The 24,584-nt window shown below is 41.5% G+C and overlaps 1 protein-coding gene across 1 annotated transcript in view; it reads right to left on the bottom strand.

The window, feature by feature from the left end:
* Window positions 1-24,584, bottom strand: part of ADGRD1 (adhesion G protein-coupled receptor D1) — a 127,433-nt gene that overhangs the window by 46,644 nt on the left and 56,205 nt on the right. Inside the window, exons 14-15 of the mRNA XM_065646347.1 lie at window positions 15,025-15,098; window positions 12,966-13,089 (exon numbers count right to left, since the gene is read on the bottom strand). Coding sequence (XP_065502419.1) covers window positions 12,966-13,089; window positions 15,025-15,098 — 198 coding nt within the window. The remainder of the gene's footprint in view (window positions 1-12,965; window positions 13,090-15,024; window positions 15,099-24,584) is intronic.

The following is a 24,584-nucleotide window of genomic DNA, read 5'->3' on the forward strand; positions in this document are numbered from 1 at the left end:
AGTTTTAGAGCAGAACAGATCGTGGCCGCTCAGCAAGCTGAGAACTATTAAGCGATGCAGCAGCACTGACAGACAACTGTTGCTATGGTGTTACAGTTCCGAGGAAATATGATGCAGCTCTTTAGGATTTTTTCTCTCTCAGCCAAAGACACATTTCTTTTCCCTGACACGGACAGCATCAATTACAGAAACAACAGGGTTCTGTGTGCCGGACCAGCTTCAAGGGTCCATATAGTGTCTGCACAAGAGCTCCTACCATCTCTCATCCCCCAGAGAAGCCATGTGTAGCCATTCTTCACAGATTATTCCTGAAATAGGAATAACTTGCGTGGAAAATTGGGCAGTTTAGAAGCGATTTCCTCATCAGGGATATTCATGCCCGAAATGCATGGACCTTATTTCTTGATTGCTCCAATACACATCCCTTTCTCTTGCTACAGTGGTTTGCAGTTCTACAGCGGGAGGAGGGGAGCAGAGGAAGCTTTTCCAGCTTCAAGTCACTCGGAAATCAGTATTTCTCAGCACTCCAAGGCTTTCTTTCACTCCTTTCACTCCCAACACCTGCAGCCAGAAAATGTTCCCTACAGAGGTCAAAGCTGCTCAGTGCTCACTTTGATTTACCGGGGTCTATCGCAGTGTTTGCATTGGCAAGGCGGATAAGGTCTGCGCAGGAAAGGTGATGTTGTGTCACACACAAGTATGGAAGATACAGGAGATCCATCTAGTGGAAATGGGCAAAAATCAAAGCATTTGTATTTTTCCATAATATATCCAAGAGAAAGTAACGATCACACAAACATCTTTTTCTAACTAATGTCTGTTGTAACTAGCATGCCTCTAAGAAAGGCTTTCTCTGGGTTTTAGCTCAGTCTTCCTCCAGAAACCTCTGCAGGGAAAGACAAGACAAAAATCAAGTTCTCTCAAGAGGAGCCTGTATTACTTAAAAATGAAAACAAAACAAAACACCCCACTTCTCAACAAAGTGTAGAAGATTCACTCCAGTCTAAAATAAATAACCTACATAGGTCCCCACATCTATGAACTGGAAATCGCTCTTGCTCTGCTAAACACAACCAAAATCTGATGACGCTTTACGAACAATGCTCTTAAATCACCACATCAGTCTGGTAACCAGTATTTCCAAAGCAACGTCGCTGCAGTTCACATTCTCATGTTGCCCAGTGGGAAGGACAGAAAGCCTGTGGGTAGTTCTGAACCAGTTGTGTCTGTTAGGGACAAGGTGGAGCTTGTGGCAGCTGTTCTCAAGCTGAACTCCGGGTTGGGGGTGCAGGGGAGCGTCCCCGTTCCCATGGGCTCCTTTCTGGGGCGATATGAATTGCAGGGGGAAGGATACAGCACGAAAACAAGGCCTGGAATGATTTCCAGGGTGTGGAGCCACATTTCTAAATAAAAGTATATGGTGCAGGAGAGAAGAGAACCTATATTTACAATACCAGATCTTTCCTAACTTCCCACAACACAGCTGTTCCAGCACAGCTGGATGTTGTGTGCCTGCGTTCACGATGTAAGGGAGAACAAGCACGCAGTTTGTTAGAAGTACCAGGATTGTCAGAGCATTGTTCATCATCAATTAAGAAACAATTTCATATAAATTCCAATGCCTGATAGCAGCTGATTTCATCTGACCTCAGCTTGTTTTTTTCAAAATTTTCAGACTTGGTTCATGGCGTAGAATGTAAGACAGTAATTTGGGATGATGTTGTAGTCAGCACAAAAAAGCTAATCAGGCTGTAATGCTATTACTAAAGAAAATAGCATTAAAAAGTACCAAACAAAACATTGAACAATCTGTGAAGTAGTCCCATGAGCCTGATTCTCACACTTGTACATAAAATTATTCTTTTCTTCTAAAAGGTTTTGCTTCTTTGAGTTTATAAGGTCGTTGTCTTACTCTGAGGCAAGCTGAAAAGCTAGGAAACAAGCTCGTGCAGTCACGAGCGTTAGCAATCATGAACACTAAAACCCAGATATTTCTTAGTTTCAGCTTTAACAAACAGTCAAATCAAAAATCCATTGTCCATATGAAACTCCCACTCTTCTAGTTTAGGCTGTAACACCCTTTACCTTGCAAGTGTCACTAACAGCATGGACAAAGATCTGACCGTTTTAGTATCAGTAGTTACTTCCATCTGCAATATTAGAGATGATTGTCTCGCCCTCATTCTCACTCATAAAAGAAGTTAGTGCATTTTTATTTTGGAAAATCACAGGCATCCGCATGGCCTGAGAAATGGTTCTGGAAAGATACCAGTTCAGACTCTGAACATGTATTTTTCCCTGATGATGTTGTTAAGAACAAGAAAATGAGTGACATCTAACTCATCTGTTTAAAAATAACTGTGCTGCATGATGAAAATATATTATTATAATAGAATGGTACTTTTCATCTCTGGAGTGTCTGGAAAAGGTCAATTGAGGCTGAAAGACTTGTCCACGAGGCTGTACATGAAAAATCCTTTGATCTGTATCTAGAACATAAAACCTGCTTATTTATGTAACATTAATGAGCACTCGTATGTACAACACAGCACAACAACCCGAAGAACTAAATGGGCTACAAACACACAAAATAGCAACTGGCCAGACTGGAGCGTCTGTCTGGGCAGCACTGGGCTCTCCCTGCCCGGCGTCCCCTTCCAGGTGTCCCCTTCTCTGTGTCAAATTTGCATTCCTGGCCCTTTTTCTCATTATCCATCCCTCAGGCAGTTGACGGCATGTTTTCTGCTTTGCAAAGGAGGTATTTTTTGCTTTGTCCAGAGGAAAGGGCATTTTGGGGAAGTATTAATCTAAAATTTTCTTCTTTACATACTGCAAAATATCCCTGTGTCTGCTTTTAGAGGCAACCCCTCAAATAAAGGGCTGAATTCTAATACTTAAAACAAGCTTTGTCACAGCTGATCCTGAAAGGGTTTGTCCATATATCAAATTACAGCTTCACAATTTAGCCACCAAAAGCAGTAATTTCACTGTCTAAACTACTTTTGAAATCTCCTTTCTGAAAAGCAATTCATCTTCTTCCAATAAAAGACAAATTCTTGGACCAAAAAAAGTTTTACAGCCTTAAAAAATAAGCCTTGCAATCTAAGGACTGTATTTTCCCTATCATTTGTATTTTAGTGTTGCTTACTGGTAGAACACAGAATTTGGTATTTTTTGCACGTGCTCATATAACGTATATATTGTATGAACCTAACTTTTTTTTTTGTTTACTGGCACAAATGTAAGACAAGACAATTGTATTTTGCCCTAAGTCCAAACATAAGAGCAAGTCAGTGTCCTTTTTGGTCAGCTTTCCATCTCAAAGCAGCATTCCTACCATGAAGTCAATTACAGAGACATATGGTTTTTACTCTATTGAACCGACCGGGATCTGCCATGAGAGGATCAGCCGCTGGCCTGGGCTGAAATAGGTTCTCAAACCTTTCTGCAAAGGCTTGAAACAATCTCTTCTGAGACATTTCCTGGGGGAAGGGAGGGGGAGAGAGATAGGGGTGAAAAATTAAGGCTCAGCCAACCCTATTGAGGCTGCACCTTTAAAATGCTATCTGAATCCAATTAAGAAAAGGATGAATAATTAACTTTGGCAGCCTGAGTGTTTCAGAGACATTAAAACGTTGGCCTCGAGTGATGAAGCTAATGGTTTTAATTGCCTCCAGAAAGGCTGCTGAAATTCAATTTCTGTCCAGTGAGGCCTTTATTTATATATTAAATAATAATAACAATACAGATCTCTGTTTACCTTCAGCTTGCCAAGCACTTTGTTAGGTACATAACATCATGTTTTTTTTCAAATTAACATTCGTGTTTAGTTCAGGAGGTCAGTCTGCTCACTGAGACCACAAGAAGGATTTTTGTGTGGCCAAACCTGATGGCACTGCACAACCAGAACTCCCAGCAAAAACAGTCTCGCTTGATCCAGAGACTACTTTTATAGAGCCACAGTGTATCAGATGCCGCAAGCTTAGAGAAAAAAAGCCTCTGAGAGTGATGCTTTGCAGGGCAATCACCTTTATCAGCCACTTCCAGCAGAAGTGCTTTTGAATTCCCATTCTCCATCAACTCCACAGCTCCTAGTGATCAGCAACAAAGTGCTACGAAGGGGGCTTTTCAGGATTGAAGGAACTTTTTCCTATGGGCAGCCCAGCCTGGTGGCTGGCTGCTTATTTAAAACTTTTCACCGTGACATGAAAAAATTAGAATTTTCCCAAATATCTCTGCAAAGGTATTAATTAGTATTCTTAAAACCCCACGTTGTCTTTTAAAGTAGTTCTGGGCAAGATGTCATCAAACAGTGGGTAATCTGCTCATTACAAACCACACACAGCAAGTTTTGGGTTCAGCGAAGCCTGAAGGAAGCATGGCAGGGAGGAAGGACTCGAGTTGCGAATGTTACCAAAGTATGATAAAGTTTGGGGATTAGAAAAAAATCACAGAATCAGAGAATGTCCTGAGTTGGAAGGGACCCACAAAATCCGATATTTGCTATTCTTCCTCACATCTCTGTTTGTATAACACAAAGCAGCGTGTTTTTTCTGCCTTCATGTCAGGCCTAAGACTTGCAGTGGTTCTCAAGAGCTGTTCAATGCCATACTGACAGCAGATTATCTGCTGTGATACTGAAGGAGCTACCTTTGCCCATACAGCTAAGACTTGTCCATCTGTTCCAGCAAGAGCAGACTCATCCCGTTCTCCAATTAACAGCCAAACCAAAGTCCATCAGCGAGGCCTACGAGGAGAACGAACCCCAGCATGGGGCCAGCAGGCTCTTGCGGGCAGAGAAACGATGTGCTCTTGCCAGACTCTGAGATTTTTCAGAGCGGTTGAGGATAATTAAATACCCAGCTCCCAGTAAAATTCAATGAATATTAGTATGTCTACTTTCCTTATCCCAGGCTTGGGCTTTGATTCAGAAACACACATTTCAACTCAGGACTGTGGCACCCCGGCCAAAAACCTCCAGGTACCCAGCCCTGAACTTCCCCTGCACCAGGCTTTGCGGGGGAAAAGGGCAGAAAAAGGCCAATACAGGAGACAGGCTAAACTTAAGAGCACAGAATGACTAAGTTTAAAGATATTCAACAGAGAACAGTGATGGATAAAGGTGCAGTATCATAACATTTTTATGGGGAAATCCTTTAGACAGCAAGATGACCCAGCTGCCAAATGGCTCCGTGCTTTCATTTTCACGATAGGAATGAAGTCTGTGCTATTTTGTTAAATATCCTGATTAGAATAGAGTCCTTCTCAAACTAAAGAGCTCTTTTGACCATTACAGAACTCTTAAATATTTGTGCTTTCCCAAAATAAAGAAGTAATTTTTTGTTCTCCTCTGCTGAGTGAAATTCAGTTACTGCCAAACAATTCTCTAAGGAATTTGAGGGGTTTCATATCCTGCATCATTAGTCCAACTTTTTCCATGTAATTCTATGGAATTCAGGACAGAAAAAGAAATTCTCCTATTTCCTCCCATCAAAATTAACAGAGCTGCACTGGCAAAAGTATGGAAGAGCAAAAGAATGAACAACGGCTCCAAGTTTAAAATTGTTTGTAAGAGGATCAGCTTTGATGATCGCTCTCAATTGATCCTTGTCCAGTTCCGATGGTGGTCACTACGCTCCCCACCTTCAAGGCTCTCAGGTCCTTTATGAAACTTCTTGACCCGCCGCTACGCTGTACATTCCTCAGCAGTTCCTGGGCCAAATGTGTTATTGATATCGAGAGTTGTCTCTGCTGCTTTACTACCCATTTTGAGCTCTAATAAAAAAATCGCTCAAATTTGCTTTTTGTCTAATATCATTTCCATAGTTTAAAATAAATATAAAATAAACAGCAAGTAATAAGTCAGTAGCACAAAAACATAAAGTGAGAAAAGCGCATTAAAACGATGTATAACATAACCACACTTAAGAATGTATTCCAATATCAAATGGCAAATTTCAACAACGCAAAAACCGCAATTACTTTTGCACCAACCAAATAAATACATCGGCTGATTTATCTTTGCTCGTCTGATGTGTAAGGGCTGCCTAAACTGTCTGCAGAGGTCTCTTCAGCTAAGCAAACTGTCAATGGTAATAAACAAGGACCAAAAAAATTGGAATGCCTATCCAATTTTTAAATATGCAACAGAGAAGAAAAATTACTGGGCTAAGGCATTATTCTTTTTATGTTCCCAGCAATGAAAAACATGCTGAGAAAAGTAATTATATTAAAATTGCAAAACAGCAGAAATCAGAGAATGCCACATCTTTTCCATTTCACTGTCCTATTAGATTATATAGTCTGAATCCCAGCTGGGTGAAAAAATTAAGAAAAAAGTTCATTATTTCAGGCTGTTCTTTTAATCTCCCCGAGTGCAACATTTGATTAATAACTGTAATATTAGATTAGGAAAATAATGTTCCAAACTTATAAATTATACACCTATGTCCCATATTTTTAAAACATTTGACAATATTAGGACATTTTCAAAACATTCTTTATAAACACAAATAGGTGCACTTTGTTTTCAGTCAGCCATACATTGTCAAAACTTGCTGTCAAACTCAGCTATAACAGTGATAAAGTAAAAACACACATATTGCCCAAAACAAGGAATTTGGGATATCTTTCCTTTTGTGGATAGAACCCCACAGCCAAATCCTGGGCTCCCTAAAGATGCTATGGGTTGTCTCTATAGCTCCAGCTGCAAGATCAGAAGCTTTTAAATATTTTCCCCTTTATAAATGCTTCTCTGATTCAAGCCCATTGGTAGGCAGCTTGAACTGTTTTGATTGATCCTCTCTTTTGAATTATGGAAGAAAAACTACAAATGGGATGGGAAAAAATCTAACTTTAGACACATTTGCTACATTTCTAAAGACCTGAACAATTTCTGCCACAGATTGTATGGCACTATTACCTTGCTGGAAATGCCCATCCACATGTGAACTTTATAGTAGTCATTTTTATATCCCGACAATTGGAAAAGACAGAAAGAGGATAAAATAGGGGAAAAAAAGAAATCTAGGAGCCATAAACATTACAGCTGTGTCCTGCCTTGTTCATTTTGGGAGGGGGACCCAAACCTCAAACTCTATGTTGCTGTGGGAGACAATTTCCCCTTTAAAAGAATTTTTGAACTCTGGGTCCCCAGGTGTCCACCATCCCTTTGCTGAAATGACATTTATGTGGCAGATGGTACAAATAGCCTGGCATGCTTTGTAGTTGTTGGATCACTATAAAAATAAAACCTGCCAGATGGCTGGCGTGTTTCCTGGCAGGAGCATAGGGCCCACTGACTGATGAGAGGAAGTAAAGCTGCCCAAAATAAAATAATAGTGCCTGAATTTTCTTTGGAGTGCTTTGGAAACGGGGCTTCTTGCATGCTGGGTTTGACTCCGGCTGTCTAGGAAGTACCTTGTGCCACGGCTCCGTCTGACTGCCCCCGAGGAGCGCGGCCCACCTCTCTCCTCCCGGTTCCATCTGTCCCCCAGCCCAGGAACGGGCCTCTCCTCCAGCCATTGCCCTCCCGCGGGAGGTACCGCTGGGTGCGGGAGGTGGCCTTGAAGCTTGGGATCTCCCCAGCTCTGCCAGCAGAAGATACGGCTCAAGGAAACGTGTTCCATCTCATGCTCTGCTGCTCCTGTCCGGGCTCAGGCCCATGGCGCAGAGCAGGACTGTTGCCCTGCCCTACCACAAGGAAACCGCCACAGGGAGCGTATCACCCTGAGTGCCCTCTACTTGGACTTTCTCCAGAAGAAGCAAACATAAACCAGTGTAAACATGTCAAACTAAATGGATTATTTCTTTTTCCTACCGCGGCTATATTAATGCACCATTGTCTCCCTAACTATAACATTGCCAGGCAGCTGGCACTACGGGCTTGTTCTGACTGCACCAGATGAAGCAAAAGCTGGAACACTGTTCCGTGGATCAAGGAATGAGAAAGACAGACATGAATCCCCAGGAGTGCACCTGGAGTAATGATTTGCTGTGGGGGACTTTTTCCCCCATCAGAAAGAGCAGCTCGATCAGAGCAATGAGTTCTCCAGAGGAGGGGAACATGAATTCGTTTATATCTGCACAACTACTCTGAAAATCCCATTGACACATTTTATCAGGGAGATGCAATTCTAAAATTCTCAATCTGACTAACTTGACCAGAGTTGTGAAAAGACTCCTCAACCAAGCTTCCAAATTCTGATCCTGTGCTGACCTTCATTACATCCATGCAGCTTCACAAAGGCAACCAAGGGCTGAACACGTCCCTTCAGGAACATTCTGCTCATATTCAGTCACATTTTACCTTCAATTAACTTATTTATTCATTTAAACCAGTTCATCATCACTAATCTCCATAACTCCAAATAAATGCTATCATTTCTCAAGTTAAAACAAACACGATAAACGAATCTCAGCAAGCAAGCATGAATTTGGGCCAGCTGTGACACAGACTTAACAGCAGAGTGATAAAGACACAAATAACTTCGGCGTTCCACGTGGGCCAATTCATCAGCAGGCTAACAGGTCAGTGCCAGGCTGACATCTGAGCACCACATGGTCCTAAGTTTTTCCAAGATTGTCATTTCATTCCTGAAATAAACTTGTTACAACTGCTAATCGCCTGCCTCACCGACAGCAGCTAAACTGCATCCCTGTGTCTCAAGCTGATCAGTATTGTTCATATCGTTCTTTCACAATCACTGTGACTTCAGTGTGTTCAAGCTCTTGCTGAAACAAACATAAGATCTTGTAATCCAAGCTTGGTTTTAGCTAATTCACAGCATCCAAGGCTCTTTTTCTCCACACACTACTGTATCGCACACATTTAAGTTAAAATTCCAGAATTTTAATTTTTTCTTTGTGACCTCCCTTTCAACTTTTCTCTGAAAAATGAAATAAAAATGCTTTCACATCTCAGCAGATTTCAGTGTCTGTACATTACTTCCAGCTGGAATACAGTAGAATAGTGACTGAATTAACCTAACCTTTTTTGAGTAAAGATCAAGAAGAAAAATCAAGAACTCGCACGTTGTTCCTGAGAACTTTCTATAATTTCCGTGCTTCCTGGAAAATAGACCCACCTGACGGTCCGCTCCATAAACGTCTAACAATTTGTCAGCATTCCTCATCTTGCAATACTTCAAGTATTCATGAGAAAGCACCATTAGATGCAAAATATCCTACAATTTTGTTCCTGTGAATGTCTCACTGAAACAAAACTAAATCCATGTGAGACATCGTAATTCCTCTCCAAGCGGGTGCATGAATTATTAACATAGTTCTGTCCCTTGTAATAAAATTGCTATGATAAAGAACCTTGAGAATATATAAAGGCATTTATGCCCGCAAGAAATACACAAACTGCATAAATATATAGAGAGATCTGCTGGTTGTCGGTGAAGGAGCGAAGCTGAGCTGGACCAGGCCCAGCGGGAAGGGAGGCACTGGGTTCATCGAGGCTGACAAGGTCGGGCTCGTGCTGTTGCTCCGTCGGTGGAAAAGCCAGACTCGACCGTGTGAAGGAATAAAGAGAGGGAGCCAGGCAAGGAGATTCTGGCCTAAATTTAGCATAACTCAGAAGAAAAATCACCATCCTTGACAAAGAGTGATCAGAGAATCATAGGATGGTTTGGGTTGGAAGGGACCTTAAAGATCATCTTAAAGGTCACTTTTTTCAGTAATGCTTAGAGACACTTTGGCTTTGTCTGAATTTAGAGTACAACGTACTCTCCAGTTGTGAACAGCAAACTCTCTTTAAAAACTTGCATTGTCTCAATAACAGAAAGCTTACACTTTTTCTTTTAAGCAAAAAGAAAATTATTCTCGTGAAAATGAGCTGAGTCAGAACGGTCCTTGCACTGGATTTCCCCGTCAGCAGTGTTCTCTCCAGAGATGTTCTCCCAGCTCTGAAGCTGCTCCATACGTACTGCTCTGCACTGCATCTATTTAGAACTGAGAATGGTTGATGTCCCCCTTTTTATTTTTTTTTTTAACTTTTTTCTGTGAAGCTGCCTGCCTTTTTGCAAGGGGGCGTAGAATTATTCATCTGAGGTTTTACAATTCTGCAGACCACTGCATTAGATTAAAGGCTGTTACGGTGCCCTTGGAGAGGATGTCTGCCTGTTTCTGCTACCCTGTGAGCTGCACTTATCCATAGGATGGAGAAAAAGGGAAGTTATACTTCCATTTTTTCTACAGAAAGTCTTAAGCACCCAAAGCAGAATTCCCATGAAGAATACAGTTACTTTTTTTGTACCAAAATACAGCTTTTGATGAAAGCCTCTGCAATTTTCAGGCAATCCATTCCCAATAATTTATTTACATTTTTCATGAAAAGCAGAGCCCTTTTGCAAAAAAAAAACAAAAACAAAAACAAAAAACCACACTAGACAAAAAATAAATATTCTGTCAAAAATAGTGTTGATGTGGAAAAAATTAATCCATTTCTATTTATACAGCCACAGATACATAATAAGTATAAAAATAGAACTGTTCAAATGTGGGCAGTTTTATACACCCACCCTCGCTTTTTCTTGTCTCATTTATCTGTGAACTCCATTTATAAAAAGAAAAATAAGATATACAAAAGTTCAAGATCAAATACAACACCATTGTAACAATTTCTTAAAGCACTGACAATCTGGTATTCAAATGGGTGATTTATAAGGGCCCTTTGAACCTTGGCTCATGAATTTCAGAACATGGTGAATAAACATGTATATGTGTTTAAAATCTACAGCATTTTAACATTTACTTAACAGGGTTCCAAGGGCGTCTGGGAGAACTTTCCAATCGTCTAGTTGATTCAGGAGGCTCTATTGCTTAGACATGTGAAGCAAATACTTAGCAAATGTTTTAGGAATTTGTAACTGAGCATAATCTGCTTGTACAGCTCAAAAGCCAGGCAACTTGTCTTTGCAATCTCAACTTCACGCCAATTACACAATGAAGACACCATTTTTTTTTCCACTGGTTAAAAATATTACTACTGCAAGATAATCCTAAGTATTCAATTTAGAGGGTATATCTTGGTCAAAGATTTGGGAGGAGATCTTCTGATGAACTCTGAGAGAGGGACCACATAACAGCCAAACCAGAGGAACTGGAATTAAAGCGCATCACAGGGATGATGCCTTCATTGGCTTCGTGTGAAGCTCTTCAGGCAAAGCTGCATTTTACTATGGGTATGAAGAGTTCCTAGAAAAAATGATACTTGGAAACCATCTGGGGTCATTAGGTGCTTTACAAGTAATAAAGGTAATAACGATTACATAAAAACTGGGTGACCTGAACAGGATACCCTCATCTTAAAATGGTTCAACTAATGCAAAACTCTTTGGTGAGCAAACCATGTTATTCCAACCTGTGACACTGACTCGGATGGCATTACACTGTCTAACCAGGATTACCAGGTGAATAGCTGTGCTAACAGTGTTACTGAATCAGTAACTCCCAACTGCAGTTTGGGATGATTCGTTCCTTGAAAAGACTTTGGAGCTGCTCAGTGGAACAGCCCTGATTAGAGTTCCCTTATGCTGCAGCCCGACTTCTGCATCCATCTGCAGGAACCCCTGTGCCATCCTCACATGCAGCCCGTCCTGCAGCAGGAGCTGTCTTGGCAAAACTACTGCCTAAAAGCAGAGCAAACCCATCATTTAAACCAATTAACAGGAGGCATGGACATATAGTCAATGCATCCACGCCAAGAGAGCTGACAAAACCCCTCCAGCTGTACCGCAGAGAACACGCTTGTTAGCAGCACACAGTGACAAATGTGACAGTGGGACTCCCGCTGAAGCTCTTCTTCAGTCTGTTAATTTATGTTATTGGGACGGTGAATGTAGAGAGCTGAGAATGTGCCAGAGACTATAAATTTGACAGACAATTAGTACACATTTCTTTAAATGTATGACTTGTAAATGATTTCTATTATAAATTCATTATTTATTAACCAAGGGTTGTCTGAGCAGGGCTTCATGACTACCTGCATCAGATCCTCCCTGACAGGAGCACGCCCAAATAAAGCAGCAAAAACATATTTCTCATGCTCATGGCTGTGCTGTCTGTCTGTCTGTCTGCAAAGATCCAGGACAGGGTTGACCTTGCCTGGTGCTGAGTTTTGTAGGAGTCCTTCAGCAGGCACAAAGCAGCACCTCACCTGCAGGGAGCAGACACTGCTCCAGCTCTGAGGAAACCTCAAGGCATTGTGAGGTATCATGAAGAGAAGAACACGTCTAGTGGGGAGAGCAATGTGTTTGCCATCAAAGCTCCATCTGAAAGTAGCGATGAGTACGAATGGCATGCATAAGGCGCCGGGTAAACAAGTAAAGTGTCATATTGCAGCTGAAAAGAGGCTTGCTTGAAAACTCTTTGGACAAAGGAACTGAGCATAGAGAAAACTATACATAAGGGGTTCACTCTCGACTCCAAAGCATTGTTTTCTTTCTCATGTTCCTTCTACACAAGCCCCTGCTTGGCGACGGGGTGAGGAGCGAGCAGCAGGGAGGCACTTGGAGAGCTGGCAGGGCCAGCTGGCAGCAGAGCTTCACACGGAGGTCAAGCCTGGCTCTTCATGTTCCACAAGTCTCATTACCAAAACCCTTAAAGAGCCACATCTTCAGCTATCTCCATCTTTAAAATTAACCATAAAAGCCAGAGTCATTTGTACAACGTCTTCTACTGCTTTTTCTGCTTAATACTTCAAGAAATCAGGCCTAAAGAGTAAGAGTAAAGAGAATTCCCACCTACTAGAGATGTGTTTCATTTCATGCTCCATTTCAGTTACCAAAAGTTTTAAAAAATAAATAAAGTCAAGAACTATTAAAACATCATCCCAGAAAGCAAGATAAGGAATCAATCTGAGTTGGGTAAAAAAAAGCCTAGTTTCAATCACTTACTGTGGTGGGAGGTATTTATGCTTTGGTTTTGACAGACACATTTATTCCTTTGCTTAATCTCACCTTCAGAGGCACCACTTGCATCAGAATGGCGAAGTTAGTGAGGTGGTTACAAAGACACACTGAGTAGTTGAGGTCCCCGCTCTCACGTACACAACCTTCATTAGACCAAACACCCGTTCCATTGCTGCAAAGCACACAAAAATGGAACTTAATCTCTATCAAAAATGCATCTTATGCAGGTTAATTTGACATGCATTATACTATACAGCAGATATAAAGGTTTGAAAGCCATGTCAGGCTGATGCATCCACAAACAATGCTAGTGTCTTCTCAATTCCGTCATGAAAATAGTTAAGGAAAATCTTGACCAGAACAGGTCCCAAATCAAACCCCTACATGAATGTCACTAGAGATTTCTTCCCAGTTTTGCAACAAGTGAGCGATAATGGCATTTTTTTCTTTACGTTGTGCAACCCATTTATGGCATTTCACCCACCTAGGTGCAAATTTCTATGTTGTGAGAACTATAATATCGAAGTCAACAATCTTGCACAAGTCAAAGTCAGCGTATCGTATCTGCTGCCTCTCCCTTATCTATTCATCCTGTCCAATTAACCCACTCAGACTGATTGAGCATGATTTCTAGCGGCCCGTCCACGTCAATTACTTTCTGTCACTCCATCCTCAGGGGCAGCAAGAGCAGCTCCTGCTCCGAGGATCCGGCCGGCCCGGCGGTCCCAGGGCCACGCAGGAAAGTGACCCTCATGAGTTTGGTCCTTCTCAGAGCCAGGGCCACCCAGAACCCCCCGTGCTGCCCCAGCCCTGCCAGGAGTCCTGCGGAGGAGCAGGGACGTGGAAGCCACAAGCCTACATCTGGGGGGCTCCATGGGCTCAGACACCCTAGGTCGCCCACCCAAACTGCTTAACCCTTTATTACTTTTGATATTATTCTAGGTCCTGAAGCTAGACCGAGTGATGTGTGCTTTTCTTGGCGCTTATTTTAACGATAGGTATTACCTCACCGTTCTTCTGTCCTTTGGGACCCTCCTTGAGTTCTCAGAGATAGTCCGTCATAGGTCAGAAACCAATTGCTTGTTCTCTAATTACCATGCACTAGGGAATAAGACCATCTTGACACAAACAAAACTCATTAGGAAGGGCAGATTTTGTATTTCAGTTCCTATCCTGAGGCAAAGCCTTGAGGGCCCAGGCCCCAGTGGAAAACAGCACAGAACAATGCCCCAACCATATTAATTTGCTTCAGTGAAATCTGTTTCTAATTTATTGTAATTTGTGCGTAACCATAACAACAAGTAACTGCCAACAGCTGGGACAGTTCAACAGACTTAAACAAGACTTGAATAAAACAATTACAGCGACGTTCCCACGTGCACGCTGGACAGGAGGGATCACAGCACCGCGGCCACCGCTACATCCATTAGGCTCATCCCGCTATGGCTCAAAAACTGTTAATCCCCATCAAATTCAAAATTCACTATTGTATTCTTTCTCAGTTAATTCAGTAAGAGCAACACGTCTGGAAATCAAAACCAGATGAAATATACTCAGAGCTTAAAAAAAGTAGCTACTGCTTTTCCATTCTTCCTATTTTATGAGAGAAATTTAAGGCGATATTTACTTCTCTTTTATTCTAATTTGCATTCAGGGCCATAATATTTCTTCATTCCACGTGTTTGCCAAAATTCACAGATCTGAAACACCTGTCTCACGTGGTGGTGTGACACAGGCACAGATCGAGCAAAAATAATGGCACTGCTGGAGGTTTTCCATTAAAACACCCAAGAATCCGCCCAAGAGAACACACTTGGAAACCACAATAAGCACAATTTGTACCAGTCTGCATTTTAGTTTTGATTCCAAAATATTTCAGTCTTTCAATTACCTACCTAACACAAGATCTGTGAATAACAAGTCTCTTATTTATGGTAAGTCACTATGAGATTGTGGTTTTTGTAAACCAGTGCCTCCATTTCCTTAACTATTTCCATGAACGAAAGCAAACAAAAAGAATCTAGGTAATATCTAGCATCAATTATGTGCATCGATCATATGCAATTTAATTAAACCAAGTTAAAGAATTTGAACTTATGTTACATACCTATAGTCCAGAAATGCACAGTAAAGATGAATTCTGTTACTCTTATTTAGTGCTTGGCTGTATTGTTTGGGAGTCTGCAAGAAAGAAAATATAACCCTGAAGTAAAGTTTTAAAAGGACCAGAAATCTGCATCCCATTTAGGTAACTAGCAAACCAGAATGATTTATTGTATATAAGCACAAATATATGTGTTATTTTTTGCAGGACAGGGTGTTATTCTTCAGCATATATTTAGCTTTGTTGGGTTTTGTTTTCATTAGGTAAAAAAAATCTCATATTTTAGGATTAATAACATTGAAATACATGCATTACAATAGCCAACTGACAGACATTTTCTTTCCACAATAGTGACTATTTTAAAACATACAATCTAACTGAAAGAGCGATGCCATAAATCAATATTTTATTCTAACACGCCTCAGCATTATAGTGACATAATTTCTATCTTCCATAAACAGATTTAGCCACTAACTCAGCCTCCTCCATTCAGGAAGCTTTGAGACACCAGTTTCATGACAAAATAATTCAAAATATGTTGGAGTGAAGTAATAGTTTGTTATAGACAAAATATGCAAACTAGAGGATTTCCAGCATCTCTTCAACTCTTTCTAATACATAAATCCCCAAAGTCCACCTTGTGTTAGACTCTAACTTAAAGATTTTATTTTTCTTTAATTACAAGAGTCTTCAACATAAATAAATCACTGATGAATCAACAGCCCTCAGATTATTGCAACACAATTCTGCTGTCAAGCCAAAAGATAACCGAGTGTTGCTTTCCTTGTTTTAGAGAAAGAAGGGAAAAAAACCCGCCCTGCCTCGTCCTGCAGAAATTCCACCAGAATCCCTGATGCAATCTCGCTTCTGCTCTCCCCCAGTCCAACACTGAGTGCCGGGCACCGGGCAGCACAGTTCCCTCCCTACCCGCGATAATAAAGCGTTTCTGCCTCCCCCAGGACACTCACGCTGGATTTTCACACACCTCAGGTAGCTATGCTGTAGATAAGGCCATTTACTTCTTAACTCACATCTCCAGATAACATAAATGGAATTTTCTTATCTCTTGGAGCAACATCCCTGGACAAAATTTCTAGTTCGTTGCCTCACCCTGTTTTCCCTAAACCTTCATCACAGAACCGGCTGAGGTGGCAGGTCAGGCACTCAGAGCAGCAGAGCTTTGTGAAAAGCAAAGTTTGCCGTTTATCTGCCGAGGGTCTCTGCTTTGCCCTTCGACTCTAGTGCCACCCTGGAGCCTTTTTCCACACAGGGAGCAAAGCAAATGGTAAAACCTCCCATTCTCACAAGTGTGCCACACTGGGAAGTGATAATGGGACAGAATTCACGTCCCACATCTCCAGGAAATATCTCACTGATATAACCCTCGGTTTGCTCATGCCACTTACTTTCCAGCTGTGGTGAGAGAGACATAATAAAACCACATACATGACATTAATTATTATAATACAGAAGAGTTCTTCCCCGCCTATGAGAGCCCACCGCCGGCTGCCCTCTGAAAGCCCACACAAGCCTTCAGGGTCAGGCTGGTACGTTCCCTCCCAGATCTGTCGTTTCTGAACTTCCCGTTCCTTTCAGAACGTGGAAAACTGCCTTCTGCAACTTCAGTTGATTTATTTTTGTTAGGAGACTTTGTTCTGTTTTACCAGCAGCAAGGGCACGTAGCATGATATTTGTCCATTACGCTGTATAATGTTATGTCCATCATGTCTATTGCTTCCCTGAAGTAAGCAATTGAAACTATTCCTCGTCAGTTTGCATTACAAATTACTTCACTTGTAGGAGAGACAAACGGTGGCTAAGAAAAAAATAAATCAAAAAAAAAAAGAGAGAGAAAGATCTGCTGTAGTAAGAGCTAAGACCGTACAATAACTGCCATTTCTGATTTGTAAGGTATCTCTAGATAAATCTTGATCCTTAACACACTGAATGCAAAGGACACCACAGGGTCAGGTTGGAAGAAGACACGGTACCTCAGTTGCGTACCTTTTTACACAAATAAATCCCAGATGTATGCTTTACCCGCAGTCTCTGGCAAGGGACAAATTATTGGTTTTCTCCATCTTTAAACACAGATGTCACTCATTAGACAAAGAACTACCCCAAGTGAGGCTTTACAGTCTCTGAGCTGTCCAGAAAGGTGTGTGCACCCGCATGGAAAAAGAACCAATAAATAATGCATTTACAAGAGGGTCCACACCATTTTGCCTATTTACTTCTCTTCAAAAACATCTCCCATGTTTAGTGCACGTGACATAGGCCTCACAAGGCTTTTCAGTGCTATTTATAACTGCATGAAACACTCATCTTCCCAGACTTCATTGGAAGTTCTGCAACAAAACCGTCATCAGAACAGAAAGCCCCGCAACATGTAAGAAACTTGCTAGAATAAGGTGTAAACCCTCTCTGATCTTCACCAGCTCTACTTCAAAGGGCTCTCTAATCTATGAAAAACAAACTGACTGTCCCTTGATTCTGCATTTCTTAAGTTAAACTGTGTGTGACAGCTTCCCTGTGACTCGGATCCTGTAGGACTGAGGATATTGATTTAATGACACTGATAACAGAAAGCTTAATATACAAGCAGGCTTTTACACTAAAAGATTAAGTCACTTGAGTGCTTATAAAAGCCTGTGAAAGGACAGTTTCTGCAGCTTTCAGTGCTGTGGAGAGTGAATGTATCAGCAAGCTCAGAAATACAGGATCTGTGCTTTAGTTCTCACCAGTCTAGGTTCTTTATATCAGTCCTTCTGCATGGAGAGGGCAGCTTTTGCATAAAAATAATTACAGTAAAAGAGCAGAGCAACCTCTTGTCGCTGAGAAACACTGCAAACTGTGTCTGGAGGAGGTATCTCGAGGAAGGACCGTCTGTTCATACCCTGGCTGTTCAGCATTCCTCACACTAACCCCTGACTCTCAGTAAATGGCTCAGACTTACAAGCAAACCCCAGAAAGTCGCTGTATGTGCTGAGAGCATCCAGAGACACGCGTGGACGTGCGATGGGGATACGGTCCTTATGCTGCTGGGAACTCGGCGTGAGGCCACGCTCAGTGGGTGAAGAGGCCAAGAAAGGGGTGTGGGGCTGAAAGGGCTGCTGGAAACCTTCAGGAAAACCTCGCTGCAGGAAATGTCATGGACACAATTGCAGAAGAAAAACAGCCAGGCAGCTGCTGCCGGGAAGGCTTGCCAAGGAAGAGCCGCCAAGCCGAGGGTGGGGTGAACCTTGAGGAGATTAGCTCGTTTCTCCTCTCCTCCCCTGAATTTATAAAGCAAATATTTAGCTGCATAGTGGTGGCCACCATGGAAGGGGGGTGTGCACCTTTGAATTCAATATGTTTGTTTCTCTGATGTGAAGAAGGACAAATCTGTAGGTCAGATCTGTCGTTGATCTAAACTCAGCAGCTTCAAGCCCATTGTGTTAGATTTTCTCGCATCCAAAGCAAATGATAATTTACCCTATTAAGTTCAATTTGGAGATCACTTGTCTCTGTTTTACAAAATACAGCCTTTTGTCTAGTTCAGAGATTTTGAAGCCTTGTCTTCTCATCCTCCAAGAACACCGTGGATTATTTTGAAGGTGGTGAGAAAAGGCACTAAGACAAACCAGCCTCTGGTCAGTATGTTGTGTCTTTTCTGCAGTTCACAGCCCCACTGAAATGTTCTCACAGCTGTGTGAATCAAAAGCACTTTTGATTCTGCTTTATGGATTAAATTAGAGGCTAAAGTAATGCTTTTAATTTAAGGATTCCTTGTCCTCACAGTGACCTATCCAAGACCACATTGGTCATTAACTTTCCGTTTGACCTTATACGATCTACTTCTCCTAATTACCTAGAAAATTAAAACTTTAAGGTACATTCATCTACTCAGCTCCCTGGAAAAAGGCAGAAAGAGAAAGAAAGAATAATCACCTGTTTCTACAGTGGCTGTATTGGCTGTTTTCTTCCAAGCTGTAAGAAAACTGCATTGCAACAGACCTTGGGTTAGATCACCCAACCATTTTAATTTAGAATCTGTTTGACTGATTCACCTTGAGATGCAACTAGCATATGTAATGAAAAAAGGTTACAAATGGTACAAGAATGAATTTAGCTTATCAATAGGGAATTATAGTGTGTTATGCATAAAAGCCAGACCTTTAGTTGTTCCAGTGTTGTCAACAGAGCTAAGCCAACACACACTCACTGAAGCAACAAGCAAAATCCTGTAGGCTCCAAGGGTCAACATGAAAGCTCACTGAATGTGTTTCATAATGGTACAATCATACAGTTAAAAAAAATCCCATGATATCAAGAAGGGTGGAAGACTGTGACAGAGAACAACTTAAAGGAAAAAACCAGCGAAATGTCAGAGCCTATAAAGACATCTGAAATTAGAAAATGTTGCCATATCTAACTGAATATGGATTAGGTTTGATTCTTCCTTTGCCTGAGGTTAAAAATAGTCAACTTATCATTTTTCTGCAAAAAATATTTTCTGCAAATGCTACACCAATAGCCTTCCCCAGTTCTCAGAGTTGTCCATTTAACAGCTGCTGTATTGGCCAAGCAGTGTGAGAACAAAAAAGAAATGAAAAAACCCATGAGTAACAGGCTGAAAAAATATCTTGGCTGTTCTACTAGGTAACGTTTTTACAAAAAGAAGGAAGAGGAGAAGGGAACGCATGCCAAAATTGGTGAGGCTGAGCAAGGTACTTTGTGCTCAGGAATTGCCGATCCCCCAGTGCCGACCCGCTGATGTTGTGCTGCCTCATTTGCCCGAGGGATTGACACGGATGCACCTTCTGTGTTGGGGTGGGAGCTCTGCACGTGTGTTTAGGGAGACTGTGATTGTGGTCAGCGCTGGGGAACCGGGAATTTCTGAGCACCAAGTACCTTGCTCAGCCCCACCAAGCCACGTATCAACTATGCTTCCATACGTTCCTCAAAGATCTCAAACACATAACAGTATCTTCCCTTTTTTTTTTCTCTTTGGCCTGGGTGCATATGGGCACGATGAGTGTTTTGTACGGATTTGTTAGCACTGGGCAGTGACAAGTCGTTGAGTGCCAAATCATTGCAGCTTGGAAGCCAAAACTATTTAAGATGTAATACTGCAGCGTGAAACCACGCCAAACTCCCATTGATTACAATTTGGATTAATAATCCTCACAATATTGTTGTAAATCATGGTAATAAATGGAAAGCACAGAAAGGCTGGAAAATAGCCAAAGAAAGCAGGTTCATTTTCATCGGAAATGCATAGAGCTGACTTCAATAGAAGGCGCACACAAATAGAGACCGCAGGATAGGACCTTTGAAATTCAGTTTTGGCAGGAACCAAGTTACATCAGTAAATATTTGATGTTTAAAAATTTTAAATGCCAGTCAGTGAGAAATGAGGTTCAGTATGGCAGCCTTTCCTTATGTGAGCACCAATAAACATGGGATTAAACTGACGATCTGTATGAAGAGTTGCTTTAATGCTTGAGTGAAAAAACAATTTCTCATATCCCTTAAAGCACAGTTCTGTTCCAAAGAATAATAAAGTGAAAATATTAATGTTCTCTCTCTAGAAATAGTTTCATTTAAGTAATTAGCAACATGGCAGTCAGACGGTTTTCATATGCCCTTACAGTTAAACAGTTATATCCATATGTAAGAAAAAATTCAGTACACACGCAGCCCTCTAAACCTGTGATTTCACCAGCTAGGGATGGACTACGGAGTGCAAAATCAAGTCACTGATACTGAAACATCTGCGACATGTTTTCTCATTTTTGAGTTGCAGCAAGCCAGCTCAAATAAGAAGGCAAGTAAGAGCAGTTTTCTTTCTGCATGTTATTGATAGAATGGTTTACGCAGGGGCAGCATCATCCAACTTGCCGGGACACTCCGCTTTGCCTCCCACCGACTCCAGGCGTAACCTCCAACTAGATATCACCTCTCCACTATTAATGAATGCAGTCTGGCTCCAAAGAGATCTAATTTAAATCAGGCAATGTAAAATGCAAGTTATTTCACTCAAGGTGCCCTCATTGAAGCTGTTACTCATTGCTCGGAAGACCTTGTTTTGTTTTAACACAATGCAAAGCCCTGCAGAGCGGCTTTTCTGCTCTTCCCAGCTCTTAGAACTTCACACCAGAGAGAAAAAGAGACTTGGCTTGATTGTCAGGGATCAAAAAGAGCTTGCCACGCTAGCAAATAAATAAATAAAAGGAAATCGATCATTGTTTTCAGTGGTAGACCTACCTGAAGTGGACATTGTTGAGAGGCTGTAAATGCTAAATCCTACAGGGCCGTTTTCCCTTGAACAAGATCTCATTTATGTCTTTTACGCTCTGATGTGTTTTAACACATCTGAGTCAGATGGGCCAGGCTGACAGTAATCTTTGAGCATAGATGACACAAAGCAAAAAGTACAAAACTACCTCTAACATTTTGTGAGACCCTACTTGCCAAGGCCGGCTATTGATGCAACTGGTTGTCACGTTCATTCCTCTGTGCTGCTTTATGCTGCTTCTGCACTTCTAGGTGGCCTGAAAACACTATTTTTAACGCAAATAAAGTCAAATACTTACAAAGTTTTCTGTGCAAACCATCCACCATCATTGCAGGATTCTGGTCATACACGCCGCTAGAGGCTTACAGGCTTTTTTGGACAGATGAATGAAATATTGTTTCAGCTCTTCTCCATCCTTCTTTCAATCAGCAGAATAGATTAGATTTTGTGGTCATGCTGATACAAGTTCATGATAACTTTCCAAAACTGCTTAGTGAAATAGATGACAATGCCTTTTGTTAAGGTTTTTTGTTTTCTTTTGCTGTGCCTTTTTCTGCTACTCTGCATTATTTTATTAAAAACATATTGCTTTTCTAAAATGAGAAGCAGATGTTCCTTCTATACACCCTTTCTGAATCTCCTCTATTTTTCTTAATTCACGTGAAAGTACTGCTAAAGGAAAACAACTGGCCTGTTTGATACTGAAAAGTCTATTTAAAAATGGACACACTTTCTAACCCAGCAGAACCATAATGAAAAAGGTAAACGAATCTCTTTTTTTTTTTTCCCTCCTATTCACCTGTAGTATTTTGACATAGCCAGGAATATTTCCCTTTGCCAAACAACTGTCCAGGCCCGACGCGGAGCTCTGGATGCCAAGAGCTGTGACAGGGACCAGAAGGCAGAATCCTTACAGGGATGCACAGAGTAGAATCAGTTTTAAGAATACTTTTCCTATTAGGTAATATTTCCACAATTCTTAGTTTCCAAAAGAGTGCTTGGACTTTTCCTCCTGATGGCTGGGGTTGTTTTGTTTTGTTTTTCTTTAAGAGAAACATTTGCATCAGATGTGAACCATTCAAGACATGGAGATTTAACATTTGAACTGCAGTTGTGATTCACAATCCCCACGTTACCAGGGCAGAGGGAATTAAAATCAGAAACAAGAAATAGGGACAAGGCAGCAGCAGCCGGCAGGAGCGGGTGCTTGGCCCGTGATGCCGCAGTGCCCGTGGACGGCAGCGGGACGGACAGACAGACGGTGCTGCCAGCGTTTGCTCCCATTCGCACAGTTCCACCCGTACCCCAAAGACAACATGCTTGGATTTTTGATAATCAGATTTCACAAAGCTCACCTGAAACCAAAACCAGATTTTGTAAGATATTCGTTTGGTTTGTCATTACACATTTGTAGAGGCGTTTTTGATAACATTTCTTTCCAAATGAAGGACCATGTTTTAAAAGGCGTTTTGAAGATGTGGTTTAGTGAAAGCTTTAGGAGTTTTAATAGTTCATGTAGGAAACAGTACCATGCTTAATGGTAATAATATTTACCACTCAGTACATTGGTTGCTAATATTTTTTTCTAGGACTGGATTTGTATATTAGCCCTTTCCATTCTCATTAAAATCCTGGCTGTGTAACTGTTGCCTCTGAAAAACAATGTGTCACATTCTTTGTAAATTATATGTGGCAATCTTTGTTTTATATTGACCCTTTCAGCATTTAAATCCCTTGACAATCTGCTAGTCATCATTTACCCTTTCCCTGACTCCGGGAATCTCCGGGGAATGGGTGGGACAGGCAGTCAATGGAAGTGATGGGGTATAAATAATAACAGATTATGATAAACATTCCAGTTGCGATGCCACGTCTTATGACAAAGACTTTCAGAATGATACAGCGCACAGTCCTTCTATGATAAGATTGTTGTAACCAGACTGGAAAATATTACAAAAACCTTTTGCTTGCTTAAGGCCAAGATACTCAGGCCCACTAGGTGAGATAAGGGAATATTTATTCTGTGCAATTAAAAAAAAAGCACTTAGACCCTTGGTTTTATTCCTAAATTCACTTTCCCCATGCGACTTTTCAGGTTCTTTCCTGTCTCCATGTGTTTTGTTCCACATTCATTATCCTACCTATTCAGTCTGTAATGTCTCAGACTGAAGTATGACTCCTGTATCTTGTTACGCTTTGCACGGTGGGAACCCAGCTAAAATCTGCAGAGCCCGGCGTAGGAGCCTGTGTTCACATCCAGCCTAATACTGTGGCTTTTTCCAATAAGCAGCCCGGGATCATCTGAAAACCTCCTTAAGTACCCAGTGAGCCCAGGGGCTTCCTGAGCCCCCAGACTCCAGACAGAGAGATGCATGCTCACTGCATCACTTGTTCCAGTTCCACCAAACATCCAGCCACAGAGTGATAACGATCTGAAAAAAAAACCCAACAAAAAACTAACCCCAACAAAAAAATGCAAGTTTTCTATCACATTAATAAACTCCAGCTGCTGACTGAAGCAATAGGATCAGTAAATGAAACAAGGAACCCACGGGAAGAGAGACATGGACAGGAGCAGGATGATTCTGTTCAGATACAGCCCCCATCTGTACCAAATTGGGTCTAACATTAATCCTCATCTTGAAACAGAACACTCCTCTGTAATGCTTCTCGAGCAGCAGAGCTGTGTAACACCGTCTCTTGCAAGACTCTGGATTTCTTAGACTTCAATATCCTATTATTATACTCTCCTGACTAGATCTTTCTAGGATTAAGCTCATGGGTTTCTATTGCTTCTTATTTCTCTTTAGTTTTCCTTCTGGAAAAAAAACCAAAACCCTCTCTCAAGAACATTTACATTTTCCTTCTTCTGATTTGAATCTTTTCTCCCATTCCTGCACATTTGCCAAACATGAGTTGTCTTTTAGTCTGTTGCATGAATGGGGATGAAGCTCACACAACTATTTCGTGTCATTTTTCATTCACAGGAAGCGTCAGGGTGCCAGAACTATTTGATTTGTGCGTCGGCCACAACCCACGAATTGAGAACCGCTCTAGAATTAGACCTGGTCCATTAACTCCAGCTACAAGGTTGAGTAATACCAGACTAAGCCATTGAGTTCGTTTTTCAGATGAGAAAATGGAAGTTCGAGGAGCTTTGTGTATGTCTCCAGACATAACACACATAGAGATTTTGTTGCTGATATAGCAGTGACAGAAAAATAGCTGAGTGGGGCACCCGGCTTCAGCAGCTGGCCAGGGAGCCCTTGGGACTGCAGAAACC

The sequence above is a fragment of the Caloenas nicobarica genome, chromosome 16 (genome assembly GCF_036013445.1).
Source record: "Caloenas nicobarica isolate bCalNic1 chromosome 16, bCalNic1.hap1, whole genome shotgun sequence".
NCBI classification, from domain to species: Eukaryota; Metazoa; Chordata; class Aves; order Columbiformes; family Columbidae; genus Caloenas; species Caloenas nicobarica.